Genomic DNA, 26894 nt, shown 5'->3' with positions numbered 1-26894 from the left:
GTCTCATCGTTGTCTGTGATCAGGCCTACCACTGTTGTGTCCTTGGCAAACTTGATGATGGAGTAGAAGTCGTGTCTGGCCATGCAGTCATGAGTGAACAGGGAGTACAGGAGGGGACTGAGCACGCACCCCTGAGGAGCCCCCGTATTGAGGATCAGCGTGGCGGATGTGTTGTTACCTACCCTTACCTCCTGGGGGTGGCCTGGCAGAAAGTCCAGAATCCAGTTGCAGAGGGAGGTGTTTAGTCCCAGGGTCCTTAGCTTAGTGATGAGCTTTGAAGGCACTATGGTGTTGAACGCTGAGCTGTAGTCAATGAATAGCATTCTCACATAGGTGTTCCTTTTGTCTAGGTGGGAAAGGGCAGTGTGGAGTGCAATAGAGATTGCATCATCTGTGGATCTGTTGGGGCGGTATGCAAATTGGAGCGGGTCTATGGTTTCTGGGATAATGGTGCTGATGTGATCCATGACCAGCCTTTCAAAGCACTTCATGGCTACAGACGTGAGTGCATGATCACACAGTCATCTGGAACAGCTGGTGCTCTCATGCATGTTTCAGTGTTACTTGCCTCGAAGCGAGCATAGAAGTAATTTAGCTCGTCTGGTAAGTTCGTGTCATCATACCAGCACACCTTCCCTGTGGCTCAGTTGGTAGAGCATGGTGTTTGCAATGCCAGCATGGTGTGTGCAACGCCAGGGTTGTGGGTTTGATTCCCACGGGAGGCCGATTCCCACGGGGGGCCAGTACAAAAGAAATGAAAATGAAATGTATGTATTCACTACTGTAAGTCGCTCTGGATAAGAGTGTCTGCTAAAATGACTAAAATGTAAAAAAATGTAATCATCTAGACAGCAGAGACTGTGCAGGTGCATCAAAGCTGGGGACCGAGAAACTAAAAAACAGCTTCCATCTCCAGGCCATCAGACTGTTAAATAGTCACCACTAGCCAGCCTCCTCCCAGTACCCTGCCCTGAACTTTAGTCACTGTTACTAGCCAGCTTCCACCCTGTACTCAATCCTGCACCTTAGAGACTGCTGCCATATGTACATTGTCATTGAACACTGGTCACTTTAATAATGTTTACATACTGTTTTACCCACTTCATATGTATATACTGTATTCTAGTATATAACAACTGCTGTACACACCTTTTCTATTCATATACGCTCCATACTGTCTATACACACACCGTCATATACTGTACATATACAGTACACTGAGTATACCAAACATTAGGAACACCTTCCTAATATTGAGTTGTACGTGACCAAAAACATTTTATTTGGATTTGATTTAGGCTTTCTAAGACACTGGGGGCCTGTGCCATAGACATTAAGGTTGGCTCTCTTTGGCAGGATGAAAATGACTACATTGACCATGATGCTTTGCTAGTTCCGGCCATTTTCACCATGATCCTTAGCGGTTTTTGGTGCCAATTAGCCCCATTCAGCAATATGGGGTGCTTCAAATTCAAATACTTCCAGCTTCTTGAGTTTTCCATAGGAATATTTTTTTCTGTAATTTTCAGTAGAAGAGCCCTTTTATATTTCTGGATTTGAACATTGTAAATAATAGTTCCACAACAGACACTATCATATTGTTCCAATACTGTTGGCATAATAGTATTGCTGTGTCTCTGTATATGTAAGGGGTGCGTGTTGGTGGCAGGGAAGTCAGGCGCCGGTGAACAAACTTGGTATAAACTGAGTTGTTTAATAAATGCTGATAAAACTCCAAAACAACCAATATAACAAAGTGGGTACAAAACCTGTCGCACAACAACACTGAATAGCACATCACATCCAAACAAAACAATCTCCGACAAGGACATGAGGGGGAACAGAGGGTTAAATACACAACATGTAATTGATGGGATTGGAACCAGGTGTGAAGGAAGACAAGACAAAACCAATGGAAAATGAAAAATGGATCAGTGATGGCTAGAAGGTCGGTGACGTCGACCGCCGAACACCGCCAAACAAGAAGAAGGACCGACTTCGGTGGAAGTCGTGACAGTATAGTTGAGGGTATATTGGTTCAATAATACTGAAGTCAGTTTTGGTCCCAGAGGGGATCTCAATGCTGTTACACATAACCAAGTTAACCTGACTTAAAGAAACCTGAATAAAAAAATTCAAGATGTACTTGTCATTATTTTATTTTAACTTTACATTATACCCTGTATTATAGTAGATCACTGGTTAATACAGACTACACCTTATTTATTTCTACCAACATTTCTGTCCACAACTTCTGAATCAGGTAATAATTAAACAGATACTGTTGTGCTGCCTTTCCAACTGATGTAAACTTTCCACACAAATATTAATTTGAAAAACCAAAAGACCTTCACATTGTAGGTCTGTTGTTTTAACAATGTAATAATAATATATGCCATTTAACAGATGCTTTTACCCGAAGCGACTTACAGTCATTCGTGCATACATTTTACGTATGTGTGGCCCTGGGAATCGAACCCACAACCCTGGCCCTGCAAGCTTCATGCTCTACAGGACCACCATTAGAATGTAATAACATAGACATTAAAACCAGTATATAGCGATAGCGCTTTCCTATGGAAAACTCCCGATGGCGCTGGAAGTATTTGAATTTGAAGCACCCCATATTGCTGAATGGGGCTAAATGGCACCAAAGATCGCTTAGGATCATACAGTATTGGAACAATATGATAGTGTCTGTTGTGGAACTATTATTTCCAATGTTCATATCCAGAAATAGAAAAGGGCTGAAAATGTAAACACCTCCCCCACTCAATGATGAGCTCTGTACTCACTGTAACAGGATGAAATGAGTCTTCAGGACTGTCCAATAGCGTACGATCAGAGGGAAATAATATGAATGAAGTTAAAAGGCTCCATCATTCATGCCAATTCAGGTTAGTCGAACAACTCCAAGTTTGTAGCGTCGTAATGCTGTAGCTACTATTTGACAGGAGGTCGTACGAATGGGGCTTGTGCAGAGAGTCAGGGTAAGGAGTAGTAAAGTCCCGACTGACCAGGACCTCTCAGCCCTCCGTTCCAAAGTCCTTTGTGAACTTCCTGATCTTGAACAAGTCCTCCGTGCTGACTGTGGATCTTGTGGTGGATAGTGAGCGCAACATGTCAGACTGGAGAACAGAGGGACACAGAGAAGACAAACAAAATCATGGTTCAGCAATTACACAAATGTATGCGTCAGTTTGCAATGCCTGGATGTGTATGTTTACATTTTAGTCATTTAGCAGACGCTCTTATCCAGAGCGACTTACAGTAGTGAATACATTTCATAAGTTTTTTCTCCGTACTGGTCCCCCGTGGGAATCGAACCCACAACCCTGGCGTTACAAACACCATGCTCTACCAACTGAGCCACACGGGACCGTGTTGAAACAGCATGTTCCAGTATGTCAAATCAAATTGTATTGGTCACATACACATGGTTAGCAGATATTAATGCGAGTGTAGCGAAATGCTTGTGCTTTCAGTTGCGACTGTGCAGTAAAATCTAACAAGTAATCTAACAATTCCCCAACAACTACCTAATACACACAAATCTAAAGGAGTGAATGACAATATTTACATACAAATATATGGATGAGCGATGACCGAGCGGCATAGGTGTGCAATAGATTGGATAAAATACAGTATATACATATGACATGAGTAATGTAAGATATGTAAACATTATTAAAGTGCCATTATTTAAAGTGACATTGTTTAAAGTGACTAGTGATCCATTTATTAAAGTGGCCAGTGATTGGGTCTCAATGTAGGAAGCAGCCTCTCTGAGTTAGTGATTGCTGTTTAGCAGTCTGATGGCCTTGAGATAGAAGCTGTTTTTCAGTCTCTCGGTCCCAGCTTTGATGCACCTGTACTGACCTCGCCTTCTGGATGGTAGTGGTGCGAGCAGGCAGTGGCTCGGGTGGATGTTGTCCTTGATGATCTTTATGGCCTTCCTGTGACATCAGGTGCTGTAGGTGTCATGGAGGGCAGGTAGCTTGCCCGCAGTGATGCGTTGTGCAGACCTTACCACCCTCTGGAGAGCTTTGCGGTTGAGGGCGGTGCAGTTGCCGTACCAGGCTGTGATACAGCCCAACAGGATGCTCTCGATTGCGCATTTGTAAATGTTTGTCAGGGTTTTGGGTGACAAGCCAAATTTCTTCAGCCTCCTGAGGTTGAAGAGGCGCTGTTGCGCCCTCTTCACCACACTGTCTGTGTGGGTAGACCATTTCAGTTTGTCTGTGATGTGTACGCCGAGGAACTTAAAACTTTCCACCTTCTCCACTGTTACCCCTTTAATGTGTGGGTGCTCCCTCTGCTGTTTCCTAAAGTCCACAATCATCTTCTTTGTTTTGTTGACGTTGAGTGAGAGGTTGTTTACCTGACACCACACTCCGAGTGCCCTCACCTCCTCCCTGTAAGCTGTCTCGTCGTTGTTGGTAATCAAGCCCCCTACTGTTGTGTTGTCTGCTAACTTGATGATTGAGTTGGAGGCGTGCATGGCCACGCAGTCGTGGGTGAACAGAGAGTACAGGAGGGGGCTGAGCACGCACCCTTGTGGGGCCCCAGTGTTGAGGGTCAGTGAAGTGGAGATGTTGTTTCCTACCTTCACCAACTGGGGGTGGCCCGTCAGAAAGTCCAGGACAAACCACACACACACCCTGACCTCTGACCCCTGTATTTAGTTCTGATCTGCACACCATCATTGTTGAAGAAGAGGTGGGTGTTGGCTAGGGTGGCCTGCAGATTATTATTTCGATTTTTTTATTGAACATTTATTTAACTAGGCAAGTCAGTCAACAATTTTTTATTTACAATGACGGCGAATAGGTAGCTCTGCCCCACACGGGACAATTCCTTATAAGGAGGGTAAAGGAGAGGCTCTCACTACTCTGGTAGTAGTCACTGAACACATCTGGAGAGAGAGAGAGAGGAAGGGGTTAACGCTCAACACTTCTCAGCCAAAAACGCTTCATCACATATCTGTAGTAAGCATTATTCTGTAACTTTTCTTTAGCAAAGAAAAAGGCTAACCTACCTTTGGCCAGGTTATCCAACTTCTGGCCAAGCTTGGTCTCTGTCTCACTCTCCATCTTCGACAGCCTCTTAACCATCTTACAACCTGCCAGAACACTGAGGACAGACTCCCCTGCCTGGGAGAGAGAGAGACAGACGGAAGAGAACGAGAGCGAGGAGAGTGAGAGTGAGACAGAGATGGGGAGGGAGATGAATAGACAGAGAGGATAGTGAGACAGAGATGGGGAGGGAGATGAATAGCGAGAGAGACAGGATAGTGAGACAGAGATGGGGAGGGAGATAGCAAGCGAAAGAGAGAGAGAGAGAGAGAGAAAGAGAGAGAGAGAGAGAGAGAAGGGGGGGTAGAAACAGCTGGTCCAGGACAAGGTAACCCGAGAGATAATAGAGAGAAAGAGAGAGAGAGCCAAATTACATAGAGAATGCATAAGATCACACAGTGTACCAGATAAGACATACTGAGCTTAGCCCTGTGGCCACATCCAAAAGTTATTCCTGGATAGGGTCAATTTGAAAATGTGCTCTTCTAAACATGATAAAATCCTGTTCTGTTAGCAGTTAAAAAACACTAATACTTCCAGCAACAGTGTTGTTATTGTGTTGTTATTGTTGTTGTTTTTTAAAGGGACTATAAGAAAAAAACTCATCACTATAGTTTTTTCGGTCATATTGTAAATAGTTCAAATCAAATCAAATGTATTTATGTAGCCCTTCTTAGATCAGTTGATATCTCAAAGTGCTGTACAGAAACCCAGCCTAAAACCCCAAACAGCAAGCAATGCAGATGTAGAAGCACGGCGGCTAGGAAAAACTCCATAGAAAGGCCAAAACCTAGGAAGAAACCTAGAGAGGAACCAGGCTATGAGGGGTGGCCAGTCCTCTTCTGGCTGTGCCAGGTTGAGATTATAACAGCACATGGCCAAGATGTTAAAATGTTCATAAATGACCAGCATGGTCAAATAATAATAAATAGTTAATTGATTTCTATAATGTTATTTTCAATAAATGTTTTTTGAACTTTAAACAATATTTTTCTTGTGATTTAAATAAAAAAATAATCGAAGAAAAAAAAAAATTCAGAGGGATTTTTAATTCGATTTTTTTTTTTTGACAATCTCTCATTGGCCTCCATAAAAAAAATGTATTTCGTTGCCTTGTTTTGTTTAACAGATATTGGGCGGGGAGGTAAAGGTAGCCTAGTGGTTAGCGCGTTGGGCCAGTAACCAAAAGGTTGCTAGATTGAATCCCCGAGTTGACAAGGTAAAAATCTGTCATTCTGCACCTGAACAAGGCAGTTAATCCACTGTTCCTAGGCCGTCTTTGTAAATAAGAATTTGTTCTTAACTGACGTGCCTAGTTAAATAAAAAAATCTCGCTTCGCCTGTTTCTCTCTGAAGAGAGAGTGGGACAAACTGGGCAGACTCTGCCACCAGCGCACAGGCAGGTTCTTGGCTGTCTGGATTTCTCTTTTGTACCATTAGATGGAGACAAATATCGATATTTCAGACGGTATTTATACCTTAATAAAACGTTTGTTTTTAATCTTACAAAATGGCAATAGATTAGTCTACATTATTACTTACATAATATAGACCATATCATTATCAGGTTTTTTTCTTCAGCTTGGATTTCTTGTTTTCTCGACGTGCCTGTGTCTTTAAAACTGGACTGATCCTCAATCACATCAAAGTCCCTCCCTCTCTTTTCAGCACTAACTCAACCTAAATAAAATGAGCAAAACACAGTAACTCTAGCGTGCGATCAAACGAAGTGTATATCATGTGTGGTAAATCAAAGGTTAACGAGAGAACATTCAAACTAACTTTCAATTGGATGCGGAGTAACGAACTAACACGAAAAACAGGAATTACAGTGGAAATGTAAAATTGTTATTGGACTCACTAAATCATTGGATGGAACGTCTGGATATAGCACAGTGCTCCTGCTTTTACGATGAATGAAGGATCATTGTCTACTGACATTACTTACAGAAGATAAGGACACTTTCTTTCTGTTTTTGTTGTTGCAGGTATCTGAACTGGGTCGTCATTCGCAGTCCTCATGGCATTCTCTACTATGCGAGCTATGTTGATAAATAACGTTAGAACCATAAGAAGAAATGTGCACGAGTCTTCTGAAAACTGTATTCAGTCTGAAGTGTGGAAATAGCTTCTAATGGCCATTATAAGTCATACTTTAGAAATTATTTTGATTGGAAACTAATCATATCGTTTAGTAGATATTTTAGTAGAAGTTTCTACTCTATTCTCAGTGAACTAAGCAATTAAAAAAAATGGTTGAACCAGTGGGTTTTGTAGAGGCTTGGAAAGCCCAGTTCCCAGAGTCAAATCCCCCAAATATGGAGCTGAAATCATTGGGGGATGTTGAGCAGGAGCTTGAGAAATGCAAGGCATCTATCAGGCAGCTGGAGTTGGAGGTGAACAAGGAGCGCTTTCGGATGATCTACCTGCAGACTTTACTGGCCAAGGAGAGGAAGGCATATGATGGACAGAGATGGGGCATCAAGAGGATGTCCCTAAAGAATATTGGAGACCAATCCAGTGTTTCAGACACCCAGAGATCCCACTTAGATGAGCCTTCAGTGGAGGAGCAGCCAGGTGAGGCAGTCGACGCAGGGAGTTGTAAACAGTATCCAGAGGAAGAGGTGGATGGGGTGTCTCCCTCCAAACAGAGTGGTGGCTTCTCCCCTCACAGGCCTACAGTGGGTCCTCCAGACACAAATCTAGACAGGGTAGGCATGGGCTCAGTAGCAGCACTGAGGTCCAACTTTGAGCACATCAAGAGAACCAACTCTCACACGGCAGGAGATGGGAAAGGGGTTGGTGGGACAGAGAGACCCTTTTACGTGAACATGGAGTACCACCATGAGAGAGGCTTAGTGAAGGTCAATGACAGGGAGGTCTCAGACAAGATCAGCAGCCTGGGCTGCCAGGCCATGCAAATGGAGCGGAAGAGGTCCCTGCACTCCCTGCCTGGGAACCTGTCCACTGCGACGGGGGAGATCCGCAAATCTGTCCTCCGAGGCAGATCCACGGAGGGCGGCTGTGGCTACAATGGGCTGTATGATGATGCAGTAGAGGTGAACCCACATTTCTTCAAGGACAGTGTGATCCGTTCCAATGGGGGGAGACAACCGACAGACTGTCAGCCCTACACCAGTGTGTATGTCGGGGGGATGATGGGGGAGGGGAGGATCATCCACATCAGGGACCACAGTGTGGAGGAGGACTCCCACCTCACCTGGCCAAGGCGCTCCTACTCACCTGGGAGTTTTGACGATGTTGGGGGCGGCTACACCCCAGACTGCAGCTCCAATGAGAACCTAACGTCCAGTGAGGAGGACTTCTCCTCTGGCCAGTCAAGTCACGTGTCACCAAGTCCCACAACCTATCATATGTACAGACCGAAGAGCCGCTCTCCGTCCCAGATTTCCCAGCAGTCCTTTGACAGCAGCAGCCCCCCCACCCCTTTGTCTCAGAAACGTCTGAAGCAGCAGGTGTTGGTGTCCGAGGCCTCCATCGTGGGTGTCCGTAGAACAGGTCAGATCTGGCCCGACGATGGGAACTCCACTACGTCTAGTAGGACCTCGCATGACAACAGTCTCCATGGAGACCTGGGTAGGTCTGCAAGGACATAGTCTCTGTCCTTTTGTAATCAAGATATTTTCTATCCTCTGTTTTAATTTCCATTTGATGAGACACTGTATAAAAGCACGAGAATTGTTAATGCACCCTAGGGCTCAGTAACCACTGCCGTTTCATGTTTATTAGAGATGCCTGTACTTGCCCTAACCTAGACCTCTCCTCAAGCACGGATGTGCTTACAGTATATGTGCACCTGCAACATGTTGAAGGAAAGGAAGGAGTTATTTAGATCTAGTGTACCATGCATCTGCCAAGAAGTTTTCCATATGAATACATTAAACCACTAGCACAGCCCAACCATTGCAAAGCACCCTAGTGCTTGTGTGGTTCTTTGTAGATTGTGCGACTGTTTTCTTTTCACTTTGTAAACATGCCTGTTCCCCCCCCCCCCCCCCCCTCTTCTACTCTCCTATTGAGTGGCCTAGTGCTCTTGTGGACATGCCCTGATTGAGACAGTGCGTGCCCTCAGGCTGCCCAGTCACTCGGCCCTGTCCACCCAGAGTGTTTTTGTGTCAGCACACATCAGCGTTGTTGTCCTTAGCTAGAAGTAATTAACTTAAAGGGGCTTGTGTAGCGTGATGAATTTAGGGAGGCTCTGTGTTGGGGGTGGGGAGGAAAAGGGCTGATAACTCTCACTAAAAAGAGGACGGAGGGCTCAAAGTGTGCCACATGGCTTCCCATCAAAATCTCAGGCCTCAGTGTTTCCTGTTGTGATGTGTGAACACAATAGGAGAATCACTCATGCAGAGTATGTATTGACACTGCAACAATGTAGCAATGTTAAGTGGGATGGGGTGGTCTTACTAGGTGCTGCCAAGGACAGAGAAGAGTGAGTTCCCATGCAAAATATTTATTAAAGCTTTAATACATGAGAGGCTGTATGATTTGTCTATGATGGGGATTCAATTAAAGAAATACATGTCTAAGTGAAAAGGGGTGACTCAATGCCACATATTACATGATTTCACTGAAGTCTTAACAGACGGTCTGTTGTAGTGAATCAGTCAGGGTCATTTGTTGCTAGGCTCAACAAATAAAAGCTATGCGAATTCATATGAGAAGAGCGTTGTTTGACGTTATTACAAAAAAAAACATGCTGTTTGGAGCAGATTTTCAGTAGCAATTGTTGAGAACAGGCTGTTATGTAACGTGATAGGCTGGAAAGCATTTTAAACCAAACATGCAATGAACAAGCAAATTGTCTGAGAACAGTAAGCCAGTGTTTGGCTCTTCTGACAGAAATACAGATTCCTTTTGACTTGTGGTCAAATATTTAACTTTTTGATATTACAATAACACTATCATGGGTTGTTTTCTACATTGTCTCGCCACATTATTGTTTCTTCACAATAACACCCATTTACCAATGCTGCTTGACCTGTAGGAAATGGGGAAACCGGCTATCAGATACGAAGATGAATGTTTTGACTGAAGCCTTCGTAAACTGGACAGTTAGCTTAGTGTGATTGCTGCAGCTTGCTGGTTAAATGTTCAGCAGAAACAATGCTGCTGAGCCTGGTCCTGGAGTGGTGGTCTGAATGGCCGTGTTGCTGAGGTAACGGTCCTGCTGCAGGATCACTTCATGTAAATCGGGCTTCGTGGATTAATGGAAATCTGGATTTATTTTCTGACGTCGTAAGAACATTAGGGCCATTGCGCACATTGCTGGATCAGTGCTGTGGTAAGTAGTGGTTTTGAGGCGGGCATGACAATCCACTATTCTCTATTTTGGTCAGTGATTTTGAGCGAGTATGGGAAAATCTGTTTTTCTTTTTGTTTTATAACAAAACTCATTGCAACGTTCAGTAAATTCCATTTAATCTGCTGAGTAAAGCTAGCTTATAATGTCAATGTTATAAAGGGCCACTGTGCTCCAGTTACATAAGCGTTCTGGTGACTATTTAGCTTTACAAGAATCAGAATGACTATTTGCCAAGTACATTTGCTCATACCTGGAATTTGACTTAGTGAATAGGTGATGCCAGCAATAGACAATATGCAGACACAAAGTCAGCATAAATAATATAAATACAGTAAAGGTAAAGCGGATTTACAGTGAAGATATACAATTTACAGACACACACTGACTATACCAAACATTCGGAACACCTTCCTAATATTGAGTTGCACCCCCCTCTTTTTGTCCTCAGAACAGCCTCAGTTCGTTGGGGCATGGACTCTACAAGGTGTCAAAAGCGTTCCACAGGGGTGGCGGGCGGTGCTTTAAAAAATGTTTATGAGCATTGCCTTATTTCTAATAGAGCATATTGGATGACTGTCATTCATATTCCATTCACCCAATTCAATGTCACCTTGATCGCTTTAGGCTACTACATGATACTCACGTTTTCCTGTGCCCATCATGAGGTTACTATAACCCTATAAAAATTCAACAGAATCGGTGGAATGAATACACACCTGATCACACGCAAACACAGTTCACTTTCATAGCAGCAATATAAAAACAGCATGATCACTTTGCTTCTTGCATATATAATTCCTTCTTGCAACTATCTACACGCTTTCCTCCTCTCACTTTTTCCCTTCACTTGTAGATTTCAGTGTATAACACATCCGCTGTCTGTGACCAGGTGAAAAAAGCTTTCAAAGACAAACCTTCATATCATGACTGCTAACTGTTATGCACAGCCTATGTTGTTGTCACCTCATAGTCAACATAGCTACTAGAACTAACACGTTAGTAAACCCACTACAATACAGTCAGCAAGCAGTTTATCAGTTACACCGGCGGGCCCCGATGGTAATAAATGATTAAAACCAAAAGCTTACCGTGACTTGGAAGAGATTCAGTGTTGGATAGCCATAGTCAGTTAGCTAACAAAGCATCCCTCTCTGTCTTGAGCCAGGTGTTTGAGTAGGCTAAACTAGCTAGGTGCATTCAGTTAGCTACGTGAAAGTAAAAAATAAATAAAATACAACCAAATATAGCTAGCTCACTCTCTCTCCCTCTGTCCCGCTTGTCCTTAATGTTGGAAGAAATTAATTTGTTCAGAACTGTTATGCTTTCAGTACTAGATTAATTCTCTGGACTTTTGATTGGGTGGACACCATGTCAGTTCATGTTGCAAGAGCTCTGATAGGTTGGAGGACATCCTCTGGAAGTTGTAATAATTACTTTGTAAGTCAATGGAAGGGGGTGAGAACCAAGAGCCTTCTAGGTGTTGTATTGATGTCAATGTACCCAGAGGAGGACGGAAGCTAGCTGTCCTCCGGCTACACCATGGTGCTACCCTACAGAGTGCTGTTGAGGCTACTGCAGACCTTCATTGCAAAATAGTGTATGGCGACGTGAAAATATATGTATATGGATAACATTTTTAATGTTTCACTATTTTTATGAAATTCACTGAGGAGGATGGTTCTCCCCTTTCTGAGGAGCCTCCACTGATGCTGGCCCATGTTGACTCCAATACTTCCCATATTTGTGCCAAGTTGGCTGGATGTCCTTTAGGTGGTGGACCATTGTTGATACACACAGGAAGCTGTTGAGCGTGAACAACCCAGCAGCGTTGCAGTTCTTGTCACACACCAGTGAGCCTGGCGCCTACGACCATACCCCATTAAAAGGCACTTCAATATTTTGTCTTGCCCATTCACCCTGTGAATGGTACACATACCCAATCCATGTCTGTGTCAAGGCTTAAAAATCCTTCTTTAACCTGTCTCTTTCCCTTCATCTGCACTAATTGAATTGGATTTAACAAGTCACATCAATAAGGGACCATAGCTTTCACCTGGATTCACCTGGTCAGTCTGTCATGGAAAGAGCAGGTGTTCTTAATGTTTTATATACACTTACCAGCCAGTTTATTAGGTACACCCATCTAGTACTGGGAGATGCTCTATTGTGTTGAGGTCTGGGGACTGCACAGAAGTTAAAGTTAACTGAACTCGCTGTCATGTTCCAGCCAATGTTTTTCCACTCAATTGTCCAGTGTCGCTGACCGTGTGCCCACTGGAGCTGCTTCTTCTTGTTTTAAGCTGATAGGAGTGGAACCCGATGTGTTGTCTGCTGCGATAGCACATCCGTGACATGGATGTCGTTCTGCACACCACTGTTGTACTGCGCCGTTATTTGTCTGTTTGTAGCCCGCTTGTTAGCTTGCACGATTCTTGCCATTCTCCTTCGACCTTTTTGCCCACAGGGCCGCCGCTGATTGTTTTTTGTTTGTCGCACCATTCTCTGTAAACCCTAGACCCTGTCGTGCGTGAAAAGCCAAGGAGGGTGGCCGTTTCTGAGATAGTGGATCCGGCGCGCCTGGCACCAATGACTATACCACGCTCAAAGTCGCTTAATCACTTATTTTGCCCATTATAAAGTTCAATCGAACAGTGGCTGCATGCCTGTCTGCCTGCTTTATATAGCAAGCCATGGCCACGTAACTCACTGTCTGTAGAAGCGATCCATTTTCGCTAACGGGTACCTAATAAAATGTCCGTTGAGTGTATACCTACAATATATATGCAGAGGAAGGGATGCTGCCGTTACAAATGTATACAGTGTTGTGCAGAGGTTTTAAATGTCCCTTTCAAATGGCAGTGGCTTCATTTGAATTCATTTAAGTTGCACTAAGTCATTGCTACATTTTAAGAAGAAAATACAACTCCAATGTTGTTTTTTTTTTTTTGGGGGGGGGGGGTTCTCTGTGACTGCATGAGCTGCGAACCTGTCAAACACAGGGTGGCATTGACAGGTACCCTGCAGCCCTCCTAGTGTTTTACTACCTGGCATGGTGGCTGGCTCTGCCTGAGAAAGAAGGTCAGCCCTGGCATTGGGTACAGTACTGACTGGCATAAATGGGCCTCAGTCCTTGCCACACTGACTCCACCAACCCTGCTTTACCTCTTGCTTGTAATCATGGGAAAACAGCCCGTCTAAAATGGTCACATCTCTAAGGTCTCTTATTCCTAGAATAGCACAGGAATAAGAGAATGAGCACATTCTCCTCGTTTGTGGATATCTAGGCCAATTGTCAGTCCTGGCTGTGAATAGAGCTGCTGATTAGCTGTGTGGCTTAAATGAGGCCACTTCTATGATGTGTCTGCTTTGCCATAGTTAATTATCACTATGACATTGACAGACATGCCAGTGGCCAGGGCTTTTTCCTACTGTATGGCTCACAGAAATGTCTTATGGCTAATGATGAGTACATTATAAGATGGGCTAATGGGGCTTGTGTTAGAATGTCTTCAGTTTGAGTGAACCTCTGCCAGGCCAAGAGTAGCCTCTGCTTAGTATCAATTAGACAGGTCTGTATATCTCCTTTGACACAAATGTGAAGCTTTCACTCAGTCTGTCTTGTAGTGATCCTATCTCTCTGGGTGTCTGGCGTCAGTCCAGGGCTGTATTTGTAATCACAGCAGGAGGTAGAGAGATGGTGGTGACCCACCCTCCAGGTTAACGGTCCAATCATTAATCTTTCAGAGCTCCTGATGAAACTCACACAGGCTGGTTTTTGTACCTGAACGTCAACATTCTCAGCTTTTAGTGGTTAAGGAAGCAAAGAAAATGGGCCACTCCCTCCCCTTTTAAGTTTACATTCAAGACTTGTGTCTAAAAATGTAGATTAATTGGGGCCAGCACAGAAAAGGGACAGAGCTCTTGTGCACCGTGAGTGAGGTCTGTGTTTCCTGTCACCTGTCCTCCGAGGTGGTTGACTTGGGAAAATGGTGCAGTGGGAGTGTTCCTGGAGAGCTGGCAGGGGATCAGAGCAGCAGGCCAGGGCCCTGCCAGCTGCAGTCAGAGGGAGCACAGGGACAAACACATCATTAATCTCTCAAATGAACAGACCCTGTCCAGTTCAAGTTACACCAGCATTGGGGTAAATGGTTGGTCAGTAGCCTACTTGGCACGATTTCAACTCTCAACCTTGAAATACTTTCAGATCTAACAGAACATGGACAGTCCTCTACATTATTTTAAGTGCAGTCGGCCTACCTCATCCAGGTTTGAAAGTACTGGTGTCACCCCAGGCTGTTTTCCATATCCAGATATTTTCTTAAAGATAATGGTAGAAAGGCATGAGAAATGTTTGAGCTTTTGTCCCTCGCTCCAGGCTTCCCTCTTCGCTCTAATCCTCTCTTGTGCTCTGTTTCGCCCCTCTAGTCCCCTTGGTCTTAGCTCCACTCCCAGGTCATACTCAAAGGGCCCTCTGTGCTGCTGGCTGGCAAGCCAAGTGTTTATGGAATGTCTCAGCTGCTTGTGAGGTGTAGGGGGAACACAGCTAATGAAATGTAAAGTGCTGTATGAGCTTACCTCTCCACAAACAGCCTGACCCCTGGGGCTTGTTAGACAATAATTAGTTTGTGGATATTGCTTCTGGCAGACCATACCCAGCTCCACGAGGGGGCAAAAGGGGCCATAACCCCCTCAATTGAAACTTGTGCTCCCTCAGATTTACAACGGGCTCGTTGATTTTGTCCATCCACACCAGACGTGATCAGGACATGCAGGTTGAAATATCAAAACTAACTCTGAGCAGACTATATTAATTTGAGGACAGGTCAAAACACATATGAAACATTTAGCAAGCTAGCTTGCTGTAGCTAGCTAATTTGTCCTGTGATATAAACATTGGGTTATTTTACCTGAAATGCACAAGGTTATTTTTTTGTAGAATTTGAGTCACATAAAATCGTGTGTTCTCTACTCTGACAATTAATCCACAAATAAAAGGGGGAAACCTAGTTGGTATCTAGTAATCTCTCCTCCTTCAGTCTTCTTCTGTGGATTTCATATGGCGGTTGGCAACCAACTTTAAGGTGCATTACTGCTACCAACTGGACTGGAGTGTGGACCTCAGTTCATCTTTCAATCACCCCTGTGGGTATACGCTCCTAAAAACCAATGAGGAGATGGGAGAGGCGGGATTGCAGAGCGTCTAAAATAGAACCAAGTTCGGGCGGTGTGGTCAGCATGTAAGAACATGAACAACTTCCTAGTTAAGAACACTAACGATATGGAAGAAAATGAAACGGATTCTACAAGAACCAATATCTCTCCCTGAAAACAACCTTATGGAAAAATCCTTGGATAGCTTTTCAGAATTAACAGATTGATCCACATGGAAAACTAAAGGCATAGAAACAGGAAATTACTTTCTATTAGGAAATAAATACATTTCCATGACAGAATTAAAAAGTAATTTTGGGCTGACTAATGTAGATATTTTCCAATACATGCAACTTAGACAATTCTTGGTATGAAATTTTTATTTGAAATCTTTTGGGCATCATAGCAATCTTGCGGGAATGTTATTTGAGTCAGAAAAAGATATTCATATGATGGGTAAGATATACAAAACCTTGCGGAGTTCATAACCAACTGACAATCTCTTAGAAAAAAATATTAACTATTGGAACCAAGATGTAAAAATAACTGATATTGGCACAAGATGGAGGGAAAGTTGGAACATAACTAACAGAATTACAGTTAACGACAGCAGAGTCGTGTCTTAAGTGCAAAACTAACGACTCAATAATCCATGCCTTCTGGGAATGCAATAAAGTTCAAATGTTATGGGCAGAGTTCGAAAGTTGGTTATCAGAAATATTACAATGTACAGTGGGAATAAAAACTATGTGAACCCTTTAGAATGACCTGGATTTCTGCATAAATTGGTCATAAAATTTGATCTGATCTTCATCTAAGTCACAATAGACAAACAGTCTGCTTAATCTAATAACACACAAACAATAACACTTTTTCATGTCTTTATAGAACATACCGTGTAAACATTCACAGTGCAGGGTGGGAAAAGTATGTGAACCCTTGGATTTAATAACAGGTTGACCCTCCTTTGGCAGCAATAACCTCAATCAAACGTTTTCTGTAGTTGCAGATCAGACCTGCACAACGATCAGGAGTTAAACTGTTTCAGTTCAGCAATATTCTTGGGATGTCTGGTGTGGACCGCTCACTTGAGGTCATGCCACAGCTTCTCAATCGGGTTGAGGTCAGCACTGACTGGGTCACTCCAGAAGGCGTATTTCCTTCTGTTCAAGCCATTCTGTTGTTGATTTACTTATGTCTTTTGGGTTGTTGTCCTGTTGCATCACCTAACTTCTGTTGAGCTTCAATTGACATACAGCCTTACATTCTCCTGCAAAATGTCTTGATAAACTTGGGAATTCATTTTTACATCGATGATGGCAAGCTGTCCAGGCCCTGAGGCAGCAAAGCAGCCCAAAACCATGATGCTCCCTCCACCATAGTTTACAGTTGTGATGAGATTTTGATGTTGGTGTGCTGTACCTTTTTTTTCTCCACACTTAGTGTTGTGTGTTCCTTCCAAACAACACAACTTTAGTTTAATCTGTCTACATAATATTTTGCCAGTAGCGCTGTGGAACATCCAGGTGCTCTTGTGTGAACTTCAGACATGCAGCAATGTTTTTTTTTTTGGATAGCAGTGGCTTCTTCCATTGTGTCCTCCCATGAACACCCTTCTTGTTTGGTGTTTTACGTATTGTAGACTCGTCAACAGAGATGTTAGCATCTTCCAGAGATTTCTGTAAGTATTTAGCTGACACTCTAGGATTCTTCTTAATCTCATTGAGCATTCTGCGCTGTGATCTTGCAATCATCTTTGCAGGACGGCCACTCCTAGGGAGAGTAGCAACAGTGCTGAACTTTCTCCATTAATAGACCATTTGTATTACCGTGGACTGACTTTAGAGATACAGTTGAAGTCGGAAGTTTAAATACACTTAGGTTGGAGTCAATTAAACTTGTTTTTAAACCACTCCACATTTCTTGTTAACAAACTATCGTTTTGGCAAGTCGGTTAGGACATCTACTTTGTGCATGACACAACACATTTTTCCAACAATTGTTTAGACAGATTTTTTTCACTTATAATTCAGTGTATCACAATTCCAGTGGTTCAGAAGTTTACATACACTAAGTTGACTGTGCCTTTAAACAGCTTGGAAAATTCCAGAAAATGATGTCATGGCTTTAGAAGCTTCTGATAGGCTAATTGGCATAATTTGAGTCAATTGGAGGTGTACCTGTGGATGAATTTCAAGGCCTACCTTCAAACTCAGTGCTTCTTTGCTTGACATCATGGGAAAATCAAAAGAAATCAGCCAAGACCTCAGAAAAAACATTGTAGACCTCCACAAGTCTGGTTCATCCTTGGGAGCAATTTCCAAATGCCTGAAGGTACCACGTTCATCTGTACAAACAATAGTATGTAAGTATAAACACCATGGCCATGCCGCTCAGGAAGGAGACGCGTTCTGTCTCCTAGAGATTAACGTACTTTAGTGTGAAAAGTGCCAATCAATCCCAGAACAACAGCAAAGGACCTTGTGAAGATGCTGGAGGAAACCGGTACAAAAGTATCTATATCCACAGTTAAACAAGTCCTATATCGACATAACCTGAAAGGCCGCTCAGCAAGGAAGAAGCTGCTGCTCCAAAATCGCCATAAAAAAAGCCAGACTACGGTTTGCAACTGCACATGGGGATAAAGATCGTACTTTTTGGAGAAATGTCCTCTGGTCTGATGAAACAAGAATAGAACTGTTTGGCCATAATGACCATTTGTGTTTGGAGGAAAAAGGGGGAGGCTTGCAAGCCGAAGAACACCATCCCAACCGTGAAGCACGGAGGTGGCAGCATCATGTGTGGGGGTACTTTGCTGCAGGAGGGTATGGTGCACTTCACAAAATAGATGACATCATGAGGTAGGAAAATTATGTGGATATATTGAAGCGACATCTCAAGACATCAGTCAGGAAGTTAAAGCTTGGTTGCAAATGGGTCTTCCAAATGGACAATGACCCCAAGCATACTTCCAAAGTTGTGGCAAAATGGCCACTCCAATACCTTGACTTTGTTATCCTTAAGCCATCACAAAGCCCTGACCTCAATCCCATAGAAAATTTATGGGCAGAACTGAAAAAGTGTGTGCGAGCAAGGAGGCCTACAAACCTGACTCAGTTACACCAGCTCTCAGGAGGAATGGGCCAAAATTCACCCAACTTATTATGGGAAGCTTGTGGAAGGCTACCTGAAACGTTTGACCCAAGTTAAACAATTTTTAGGCAATGCTACCAAATACTAATTGAGTGTATGTGAACTTCTGACCCACTGGGAATGTGATGAAAGAAATAAAAGCTGAAATAAATCATTCTCCCTACTATTATTCTGACATTTCACATTTTTAGAATCACCACTTTATTTTAACTGACCTAAGACAGGGAATTTTTACTAGGAATCAATGTCAGGAATTGTGAAACTGAGTTTAAATGTATTTGGCTATGTAAACTTCCGACTTCAACTGTACTTTTGTAACCCTTTCCAGCTTTATGCAAGGCAACTATTCTTAATCTTAGGTCTTATGAGATCTCTTTTGTTCAAGGCAATGCTTCTTGTGAATAGCAAACTCAAAGTTTGTGATTGTTTTTTTTATGGGGCCAGGGCAGCTCTAACCAAAATCTCCAATCTCGTCTCATTGATTTGACTCCAGGTTAGTTGACTCCTGACTCCAATTAGCTTTCGGAGAAGTCATTAGCCTAGGAGTTCACATTTTCCAACCTACACTGTGAATGTTTAAATGATGTATTCAATATAGACAAGAAAAATACAATTATTTGTTATTAGTTTAAGCATACTGTGATTGTCTATTGTTGTGACTTAGATTAAATCAGATCAAATTTTATGTACAATTTATGCAGAAATCCAGGAAATCCCAAGGGTTCACATACTTTTTCATTCCACCATAAATGTACTTTAATGTGTCTGTCATATTTCAAGACATGGCATATGAGGGTCCAGTGAGATACTTGATGGGTTGGGCGATACTTTTTTTTAAAGAAAGATGAGAAAAGTATACTTAACTGGAAATCATCCATCGTTAACACAATGGAATGGTCAAATGCTTTATTATCTAAATGTTGAAAGTGCGTGGGTGACTTGTGGCGGAGAGTGATGCGGGCGCTGGAGATGGGGGTGTGAGTAGGTGGGTCTGGGCAAGGGGTGATATTGTGGATTTTTGTGTGCATCTGTATGTTGTCGTTTTGTATGTGTATGTTTTGTATTGAAACAAAAAAACAAAATCGAAATGATTGAGTGACAGGTTGGTGCAAAATCTGTATCTGCGCTGTGTCAGCACAATAGACAGAGCGCGCCGCGGTGTGTAGGGGGCTATGGAAAGCCACTGGGACGGTTAGGTATGACTCCCTTTGGGTTTCCATAAAATGCGGGGGACAAAATGCTTCTCACCTGTGGTAGGCTAATTGAATAATGTGATACGCCTCTGCCTGTAATATTTTGATTTATAAGGGCTCGATCAAGTTTACCATTGAAGCTGCTTCACTCAACTCTTTCACTCCCCACACCACTACATAGTTTAGTTATCTTCTTAGCTAGCTGTAAAAGCGTTAGTGTTATTAGTCTTAGCCTATTTAGCTAGCTCGAACCAGCTAATCTGCAACTGCCACAATGGATATCAGAAACAAAGTCTACGGGCAGCAGCACCATCAAATTACTGAGGCCACGTGCCAAGCCAAGCAGCGACGATGCCGCAGAGCTCCAGCAGAGATTTGTATATAATGACAAAATACCTGTCAATGAGGGGTGTTGACGTCAACCGCCTGTTTTCAATGGAGAGATGCTATGCTACTAGCCACGTCATCAATATGCATGGCCATCTCGAGACAACTCCGATATAAAGTGTTTTTTCTCAAAGTTGCTTGGATGTCACGTGTCCTTATATCAGTATATTCGTAACAACCTAAGCATTATGAAACTTGTATTCGATCAAATAAACCTCATGTAGCAAATAAGCCATTACATTTTTTGGTGACCAAATTCGACACTCATACAAAAACTCCCCGCTTGGTAAGTGAAATAAACAACGCCACCTGCTGGAGAAGACAGTTTTTTGGCCCAGTTGTCCATCTCGCGTCGCCTCTTCCTCTCTGGCTCAAGCTAGCGCCGTATGCAGAGCCTTCCACCTCTTCCACAAGCGTGGATGATGATCTTGGAAAAGAGGAGCCAGCCCAGGTTAGCCTAGAATCCTACCCTAGCTGCAGGTTTTATGTCCAAAAACGTTCATTTAATGGCAACTGGTTCATAAGAAGAGTGGCTGGAATACTCGGTTACTGCAGATGCAGCATTTTGTTTCCCATGTCGAAAGTTGTGTGTTGGGTCCAATGCTAACACAGACAAGGCCTTTAACCTCTCTGGGGTATGTGGGACGCTAGCGTCCCGCGGGACACACTATTCAACAGCCAGTGAAATAGCAGGGCGCCAAATTCAAAACAACAAATATCTCATAATTCAAATTTCTCAAACATACAACTATTATATCCCATTTTTAAAGATACACTTCTTGTTAATCCAACCACATTGTCCGATTTCAAAAAGGCTTTACAGCGAAAGCATAACATTAGATTGTTAGGACAGCGCCTAGACAAGAAAAACCACACAGCCATTTTCCAAGCAAGGAGAGGCGTCACAAAAAACAGAAATACAGCTAAAATTAATCACTAACCTTTGATCTTCATCAGATGGCACTCATAGGACTTCATGTTACACAATACATGTATGTTTTGCTCAATAAAGTTCATATTTATATCCAAAAAACCCCATTTTTACATTGGCGTGTAATGTTTTGGTGAATGAGCACATCAATTTACAGAAATACTCATCATAAACGTTGATAAAATATTCAACTGTTATTCAAAGAATTATAGATACACCTCTCCTTAATGCAACCACTGTGTCAGATTTCAAAAAAGATTTACAGCGAAAGCACACTTTGCAATAATCTGAGTACGGTGCTCAGTCACAAAACCAAACCCGCCAATTTGTGGAGTCAAAAAAACTCAAATAGCATTATAAATATTCACATACCTTTTGATCTTCATCGGAATGCACTCCCAGGAATCCCAGTTCCACAATAAATGTTCATTTGTTTCGATAAAGTCCATCCTTTATGTCCAAATACCTCCATTTTGTTCACGCGTTCAGTCGAGTAATCCAAATCCACTGTGCTCGCGCAGTGAGTAGAAACAAACTTTTTTGAGTTATTACAGTTTGTAGAAACATGTCAAACGATGTATAGAATCAATCTTTAGGATGTTTTTATCATAGATCTTCCATACTATTCCAACCGGACGATTCCGTTGTCTTCAAAAAAGAAAAGGAACACAGCTAACTCTCACGTAAGTGCGCGCCACTGAGCTCATGTCATTTTCTCAGTCATCTGATTCCAAGGGCTCTTATTCTCTCCCCATTCACAGTAGAAGCATGAAACAACGTTCTAAAGACTGTTGACATCTAGTGGAAGCCGTAGGAAGTGCAAAATGACCCCACAGACACTGTATATTGGATAGGGAATCACTTGAAAAACTACAAACCTCAGATTTCCACACTTCCTGGTTGGATTTCTTCTCAGGTTTTTGCCTGCCATATGAGTTCTGTTATACTCACAGACATTATTCAAACAGTTTTAGAAACGTCACAGTGTTTTCTATCCAAATCTACTAATAATATGCATATCTTAGCTTCTGGGACTGAGTAGCAGGCAGTTTACTCTGGGCACCTTCTTCATCCGGACGTCAAAATACTGCCCCCTACCCAAGAGAGGTTAACCAAGCTGGGTGTTCTAACTTGAAGCATGCTATTGATAATACCAAGGGATTCGCTAGGCTGGCATCAAGTAAAGAGCATTTGATATGCACTGTGGAAAGAAAAACAAGTTAGGGTATGGGTACTGAGGTGTCAACTTGTTAATGATGGGCAGCTGGCAAGAAATTGTGTTCCTTGTTTCCTTGTTTCAAACCAGCAACCACTGAGGGGGACATTGCACGTGATAGAGGGGAGGGGGCAGTGGACTTTTTTTTTCTCTCCGAAAAGACAAGGAACTTGCCAAGATGTTGAGCAGCATACCCCACATAGACATCATACGATATTCCAAATGAAATCATAGGGCTCATGAGTGAAATGGTCACTGAGGAAGCTACATCCGAGAACAAATGTTCCACTTTGACAAACGTGTTCAGTCAGCCCAGAAGAAGCATGCTACACCCGAGGAAAGCTCAACTAATCCAACTGGCATTTAAGGGAGATCTTTCAAGAAGATTTCTGAAACGGTAAAAAAACAATCTAGGTGTTTTTTTATTAAAATCTTGCTTTAGTTTGTAGGGCCCTGTCCATGGTGCTGATAGAGCGCAGCGGCGATATTGCGCCAACCTGTTACTTCTTGATCAAAAGAATTTGATATTTTATGTTCATTGTGGTATAGCGTGATATATAAGCAGAATTCAATATAATTCCAATGCAAGAACCCAAATGATGCCCCCGGGTATAGCTATAAATTGGTATGTTACATCATAGAAATACAGTGCCTTGCGAAAGTATTTGGCCCCCTTGAACTTTTCGACCTTTTGCCACATTTCAGGCTTCAAACATAAAGATATAAAACCTGTATTTTTTTGTGAAGAATCAACAACAAGTGGGACACAATTATGAAGTGGAATGAAATTTATTGGATATTTCAAACTTTTTTAACAAATAAAAAACAGAAAAATTGGCCATGCAAAATTATTCAGCCCCCTTAAGTTAATACTTTGTAGCGCCACCTTTTGCTGCGATTACAGCTGTAAGTCGCTTGGGGTATGTCTCTATCAGTTTTGCACATCGAGAGACTGACATTTTTGCCCATTCCTCCTTGCAAAACAGCTCGAGCTCAGTGAGGTTGGATGGAGAGCGTTTGTGAACAGCAGTTTTCAGTTCTTTCCACAGATTCTCGATTGGATTCAGGTCTGGACTTTGACTTGGCCATTCTAACACCTGGATATGTTTATTTGTGAACCATTTCATTGTAGATTTTGCTTTATGTTTTGGATCATTGTCTTGTTGGAAGACAAATCTCCGTCCCAGTCTCAGGTCTTTTGCAGACTCCATCAGGTTTTCTTCCAGAATGGTCCTGTATTTGGCTCCATCCATCTTCCCATCAATTTTAACCATCTTCCCTGCCCCTGCCGAAGAAAAGCAGGCCCAAACCATGATGCTGCCACCACCATGTTTGACAGTGGGGATGATGTGTTCAGGGTGATGAGCTGTGTTGCTTTTACGCCAAACATAACGTTTTGCATTGTTGCCAAAAAGTTCGATTTTGGTTTCATCTGACCAGAGCACCTTCTTCCACATGTTTGGTGTGTCTCCCAGGTGGCTAGTGGCAAACTTTAAACAACATTTTTTATGGATATCTTTAAGAAATGGCTTTCTTCTTGCCACTCTTCCATAAAGGCCAGATTTGTGCAGTATACAACTGATTGTTGTCCTATGGACAGAGTCTCCCACCTCAGCTGTAGATCTCTGCAGTTCATCCAGAGTGATCATGGGCCTCTTGGCTGCATCTCTGATCAGTCTTCTCCTTGTATGAGCTGAAAGTTTAGAGGGATGGCCGGGTCTTCGTAGATTTGCAGTGGTCTGATACTCCTTCCATTTCAATATTATCGCTTGCACAGTGCTCCTTGGGATGTTTAAAGCTTGGGAAATCTTTTTGTATCCAAATCCGGCTTTAAACTCCTCCACAACAGTATCTCGGACCTGCCTGGTGTGTTCCTTGTTCTTCATGATGCTCTCTGCGCTTTAAACGGACCTCTGAGACTATCACAGAGCAGGTGCATTTATACGGAGACTTGATTACACACAGGTGGATTCTATTTATCATCATTAGTCATTTAGGTCAACATTGGATCATTCAGAGATCCTCACTGAACTTTTGGAGAGAGTTTACTGCACTGAAAGTAAAGGGGCTGAATAATTTTGCACGCCCAATTTTTCAGTTTTTTATTTGTTAAAAAAGTTTGAAATATCCAATAAATTTCATTCCACTTCATGATTGTTTCCCACTTGTTGTTGATTCTTCACAAAAAATTACAGTTTTATATCTTTATGTTTGACGCCTGAAATGTGGCAAAAGGTCAAAGTTCAAGGGGGCCGAATACTTTCGCAAGGCACTGTAGATACATTCTATTATGGTTTTCTTGGTAGCCGATTGGTTTTCGTGGTTGTTAATGGAACTGTACGTATTGGAAAACATGTTGATGGTAGGCCGGCATTGATTATCTGGGTCAGTTGAGTCACAGAAGTGTATTGTGCCATATCACACCGTGTTGCTGAACTCATTAGCACCGAGTGGCATGATTTTCCATGTTTGACCTATTTATTTGGCAAGACAGCTGTGCATGGCTGCATCTCATTTGCCTATGCTTGGATCTCCATTCACCTTTTGTGTAGTGTGTTTGTTTACTGTTAATGTTACTGGCTTACATAGATTGTGTCATGCCTTTTATCGATCTGATATTTTGTTTACTAGGCCTGCTACTTGGCACACTGTTTTTGTTCTGTTCACATTCACAGTTGTCAGTATTCTAAGTCAAGCTGCTGTTCAGTATTTTTGATTAAATGCATGAATAACTAAGCGACTACTTTCAGCATTTAGTTTGCATTATTTTGGTAAGACAGCTGTGTGTACAAATGCATTCACATAGGGTAATTCACCTATTACAAAAAAGCCTATCTAATCTTGTAGCCTAAACGGACTTGCTTTAGTGTGTAGGGCGCTGTTCCTTGTGCTGATACAGATTTCGCGCCAACCTGACTGTCACTTCAAAAGCACTCAATGATCGCCGAGTCTCAGCATTTGAATTTCGTTTATTGTGGTATAACGTGATATAAGCAAAATTCTATATAATTCCAATGCAAGAACCGCCGTTTTCAGCTGCCCCGTTAGTCACTTTATCCTGGTGCCGAGTCTGTGGCAGACAACACTATTTCATGTATTTACTTTAACAAGATGTACTGTAGAGCAAAGACTTATCCACAAGCATGAATCCTTAAGATTCCTCCTTGAAGCTTAACTGTTTTCTAGACATTGCTCTGAAAGCACAATGATAGTCAAGATTGTATGATGCATGATCTTTGCCCCCATTTCCTGGTTGTCCACAGTGCTCAGAGGATAAGTCTCTGAACCTGGCCTTCAGGGTGTTTCACCTGACTGACCAACTCTTATTAAGAGACTGCCGAGGGTGGAAGGTAGCCTAGTGGTTAAGAGTGTTGGGCCAATCACCGAAAGGTTGCTGGTTCGAATCCCCGAGAAGAGTAGGTGGAAAATATGTTGTCCCCTTGAGCAAGGTGATGTCTGTAAGTTGCTCCTGTAAGTTGCTATGGGTAACTGCTAAAATGACAAAAATGTAAAATGTCTCGTGGGTGCATCATCTGTATAGTTGACCCCTCAGTGTCAAGCATATAATAGAGAAAATAACTAGGTGTGTGTATCCACAGTCTGTTTTTGTTGTGGTCTATTTTGAAAAGAGAAATTGGGACACAGGTGTTGATGTCTGAATAATTTATCCCTAATAAACTCAGCAAAAAAAGAAACGTCCCTTTTTCAGGACCCTGTCTTTCAAAGATAATTCGTAAAAATCCGAATAACTTCACAGATCTTCATTGTAAAGGGTTTAAACAATTAATGAACATGCACCTGTGGAACGGTCGTTAAGACAACAGCTTAGACGGTAGGCAATTAAGGTCACAGTAATGAAAACTTAGGACACTAAAGAGGCCTTTCTACTGACTCTGAGAAACACCAAAAGAAAAATGCCCGGGGTCCCTACTCATCTGCGTGAACGTGCCTTAGGCATGCTGCAAGGAGGCATGAGGACTGCAGATGTGGCCAGGGCAATAAATTGCAATGTCCGTACTGTGAGATGCCTAAGACCGCTCTACAGGGCGGACAGCTGATCGTCCGCGCAGGTTCAGACCACGTGTAACAACACCTGCACAGGATCGGTACATCTGAACATCACACCTGCGGGACAGGTACAGGATGGAAACAACAACTGCCCGAGTTACACCAGGAATGCACAATCCCTCCATCAGTGATCAGACTGTCCGCAATAGCCTGAGAGAGGCTGGACTGGGGGCTAGTAGGACTGTTGTAAGGCAGGTCCTCACCAGACATCACCGGCAACAACGTTGCCTATGGGCACAAACCCACCGTCGCTGGACAAGACAGGACTGGCAAAATGTGCTCTTCACTGACGAGTCACGGTTTTGTCTCACCAGGGGTGATGGTCGGATTCGCGTTTATCGTCGAAGGAATGAGCATTACACCGAGGCCTGTACTCTGGAGCAGGATCAATTTG

At 42.8% G+C, this 26894-nt stretch overlaps 1 protein-coding gene and 1 non-coding gene across 2 annotated transcripts in view; one reads left to right on the top strand and one right to left on the bottom strand.

Annotated features, from left to right (window-relative positions):
• Positions 1–3305: 3305 nt before the first annotated feature.
• Positions 3306–3381, bottom strand: trnat-ugu (transfer RNA threonine (anticodon UGU)). The gene has a single exon. It is a non-coding gene; the product is annotated as a tRNA-Thr (tRNA).
• A 3356-nt stretch (positions 3382–6737) lies between these two features.
• The window catches only part of LOC106579959 (breakpoint cluster region protein-like), a 48416-nt gene continuing 28259 nt past the window's right edge, over positions 6738–26894 (top strand). Inside the window, 1 exon segment of the mRNA XM_082966264.1 lies at positions 6738–8672. Within this exon segment, the coding sequence (XP_082822390.1) occupies positions 7328–8672 (1345 nt within the window). The 5' untranslated portion in view covers positions 6738–7327.

This window comes from Salmo salar, chromosome 20, assembly GCF_965601325.2.
Source record: "Salmo salar chromosome 20, fSalSal1, whole genome shotgun sequence".
Lineage (NCBI taxonomy): Eukaryota > Metazoa > Chordata > Actinopteri > Salmoniformes > Salmonidae > Salmo > Salmo salar.
This window is presented reverse-complemented; position numbering and strand designations above follow the sequence as displayed.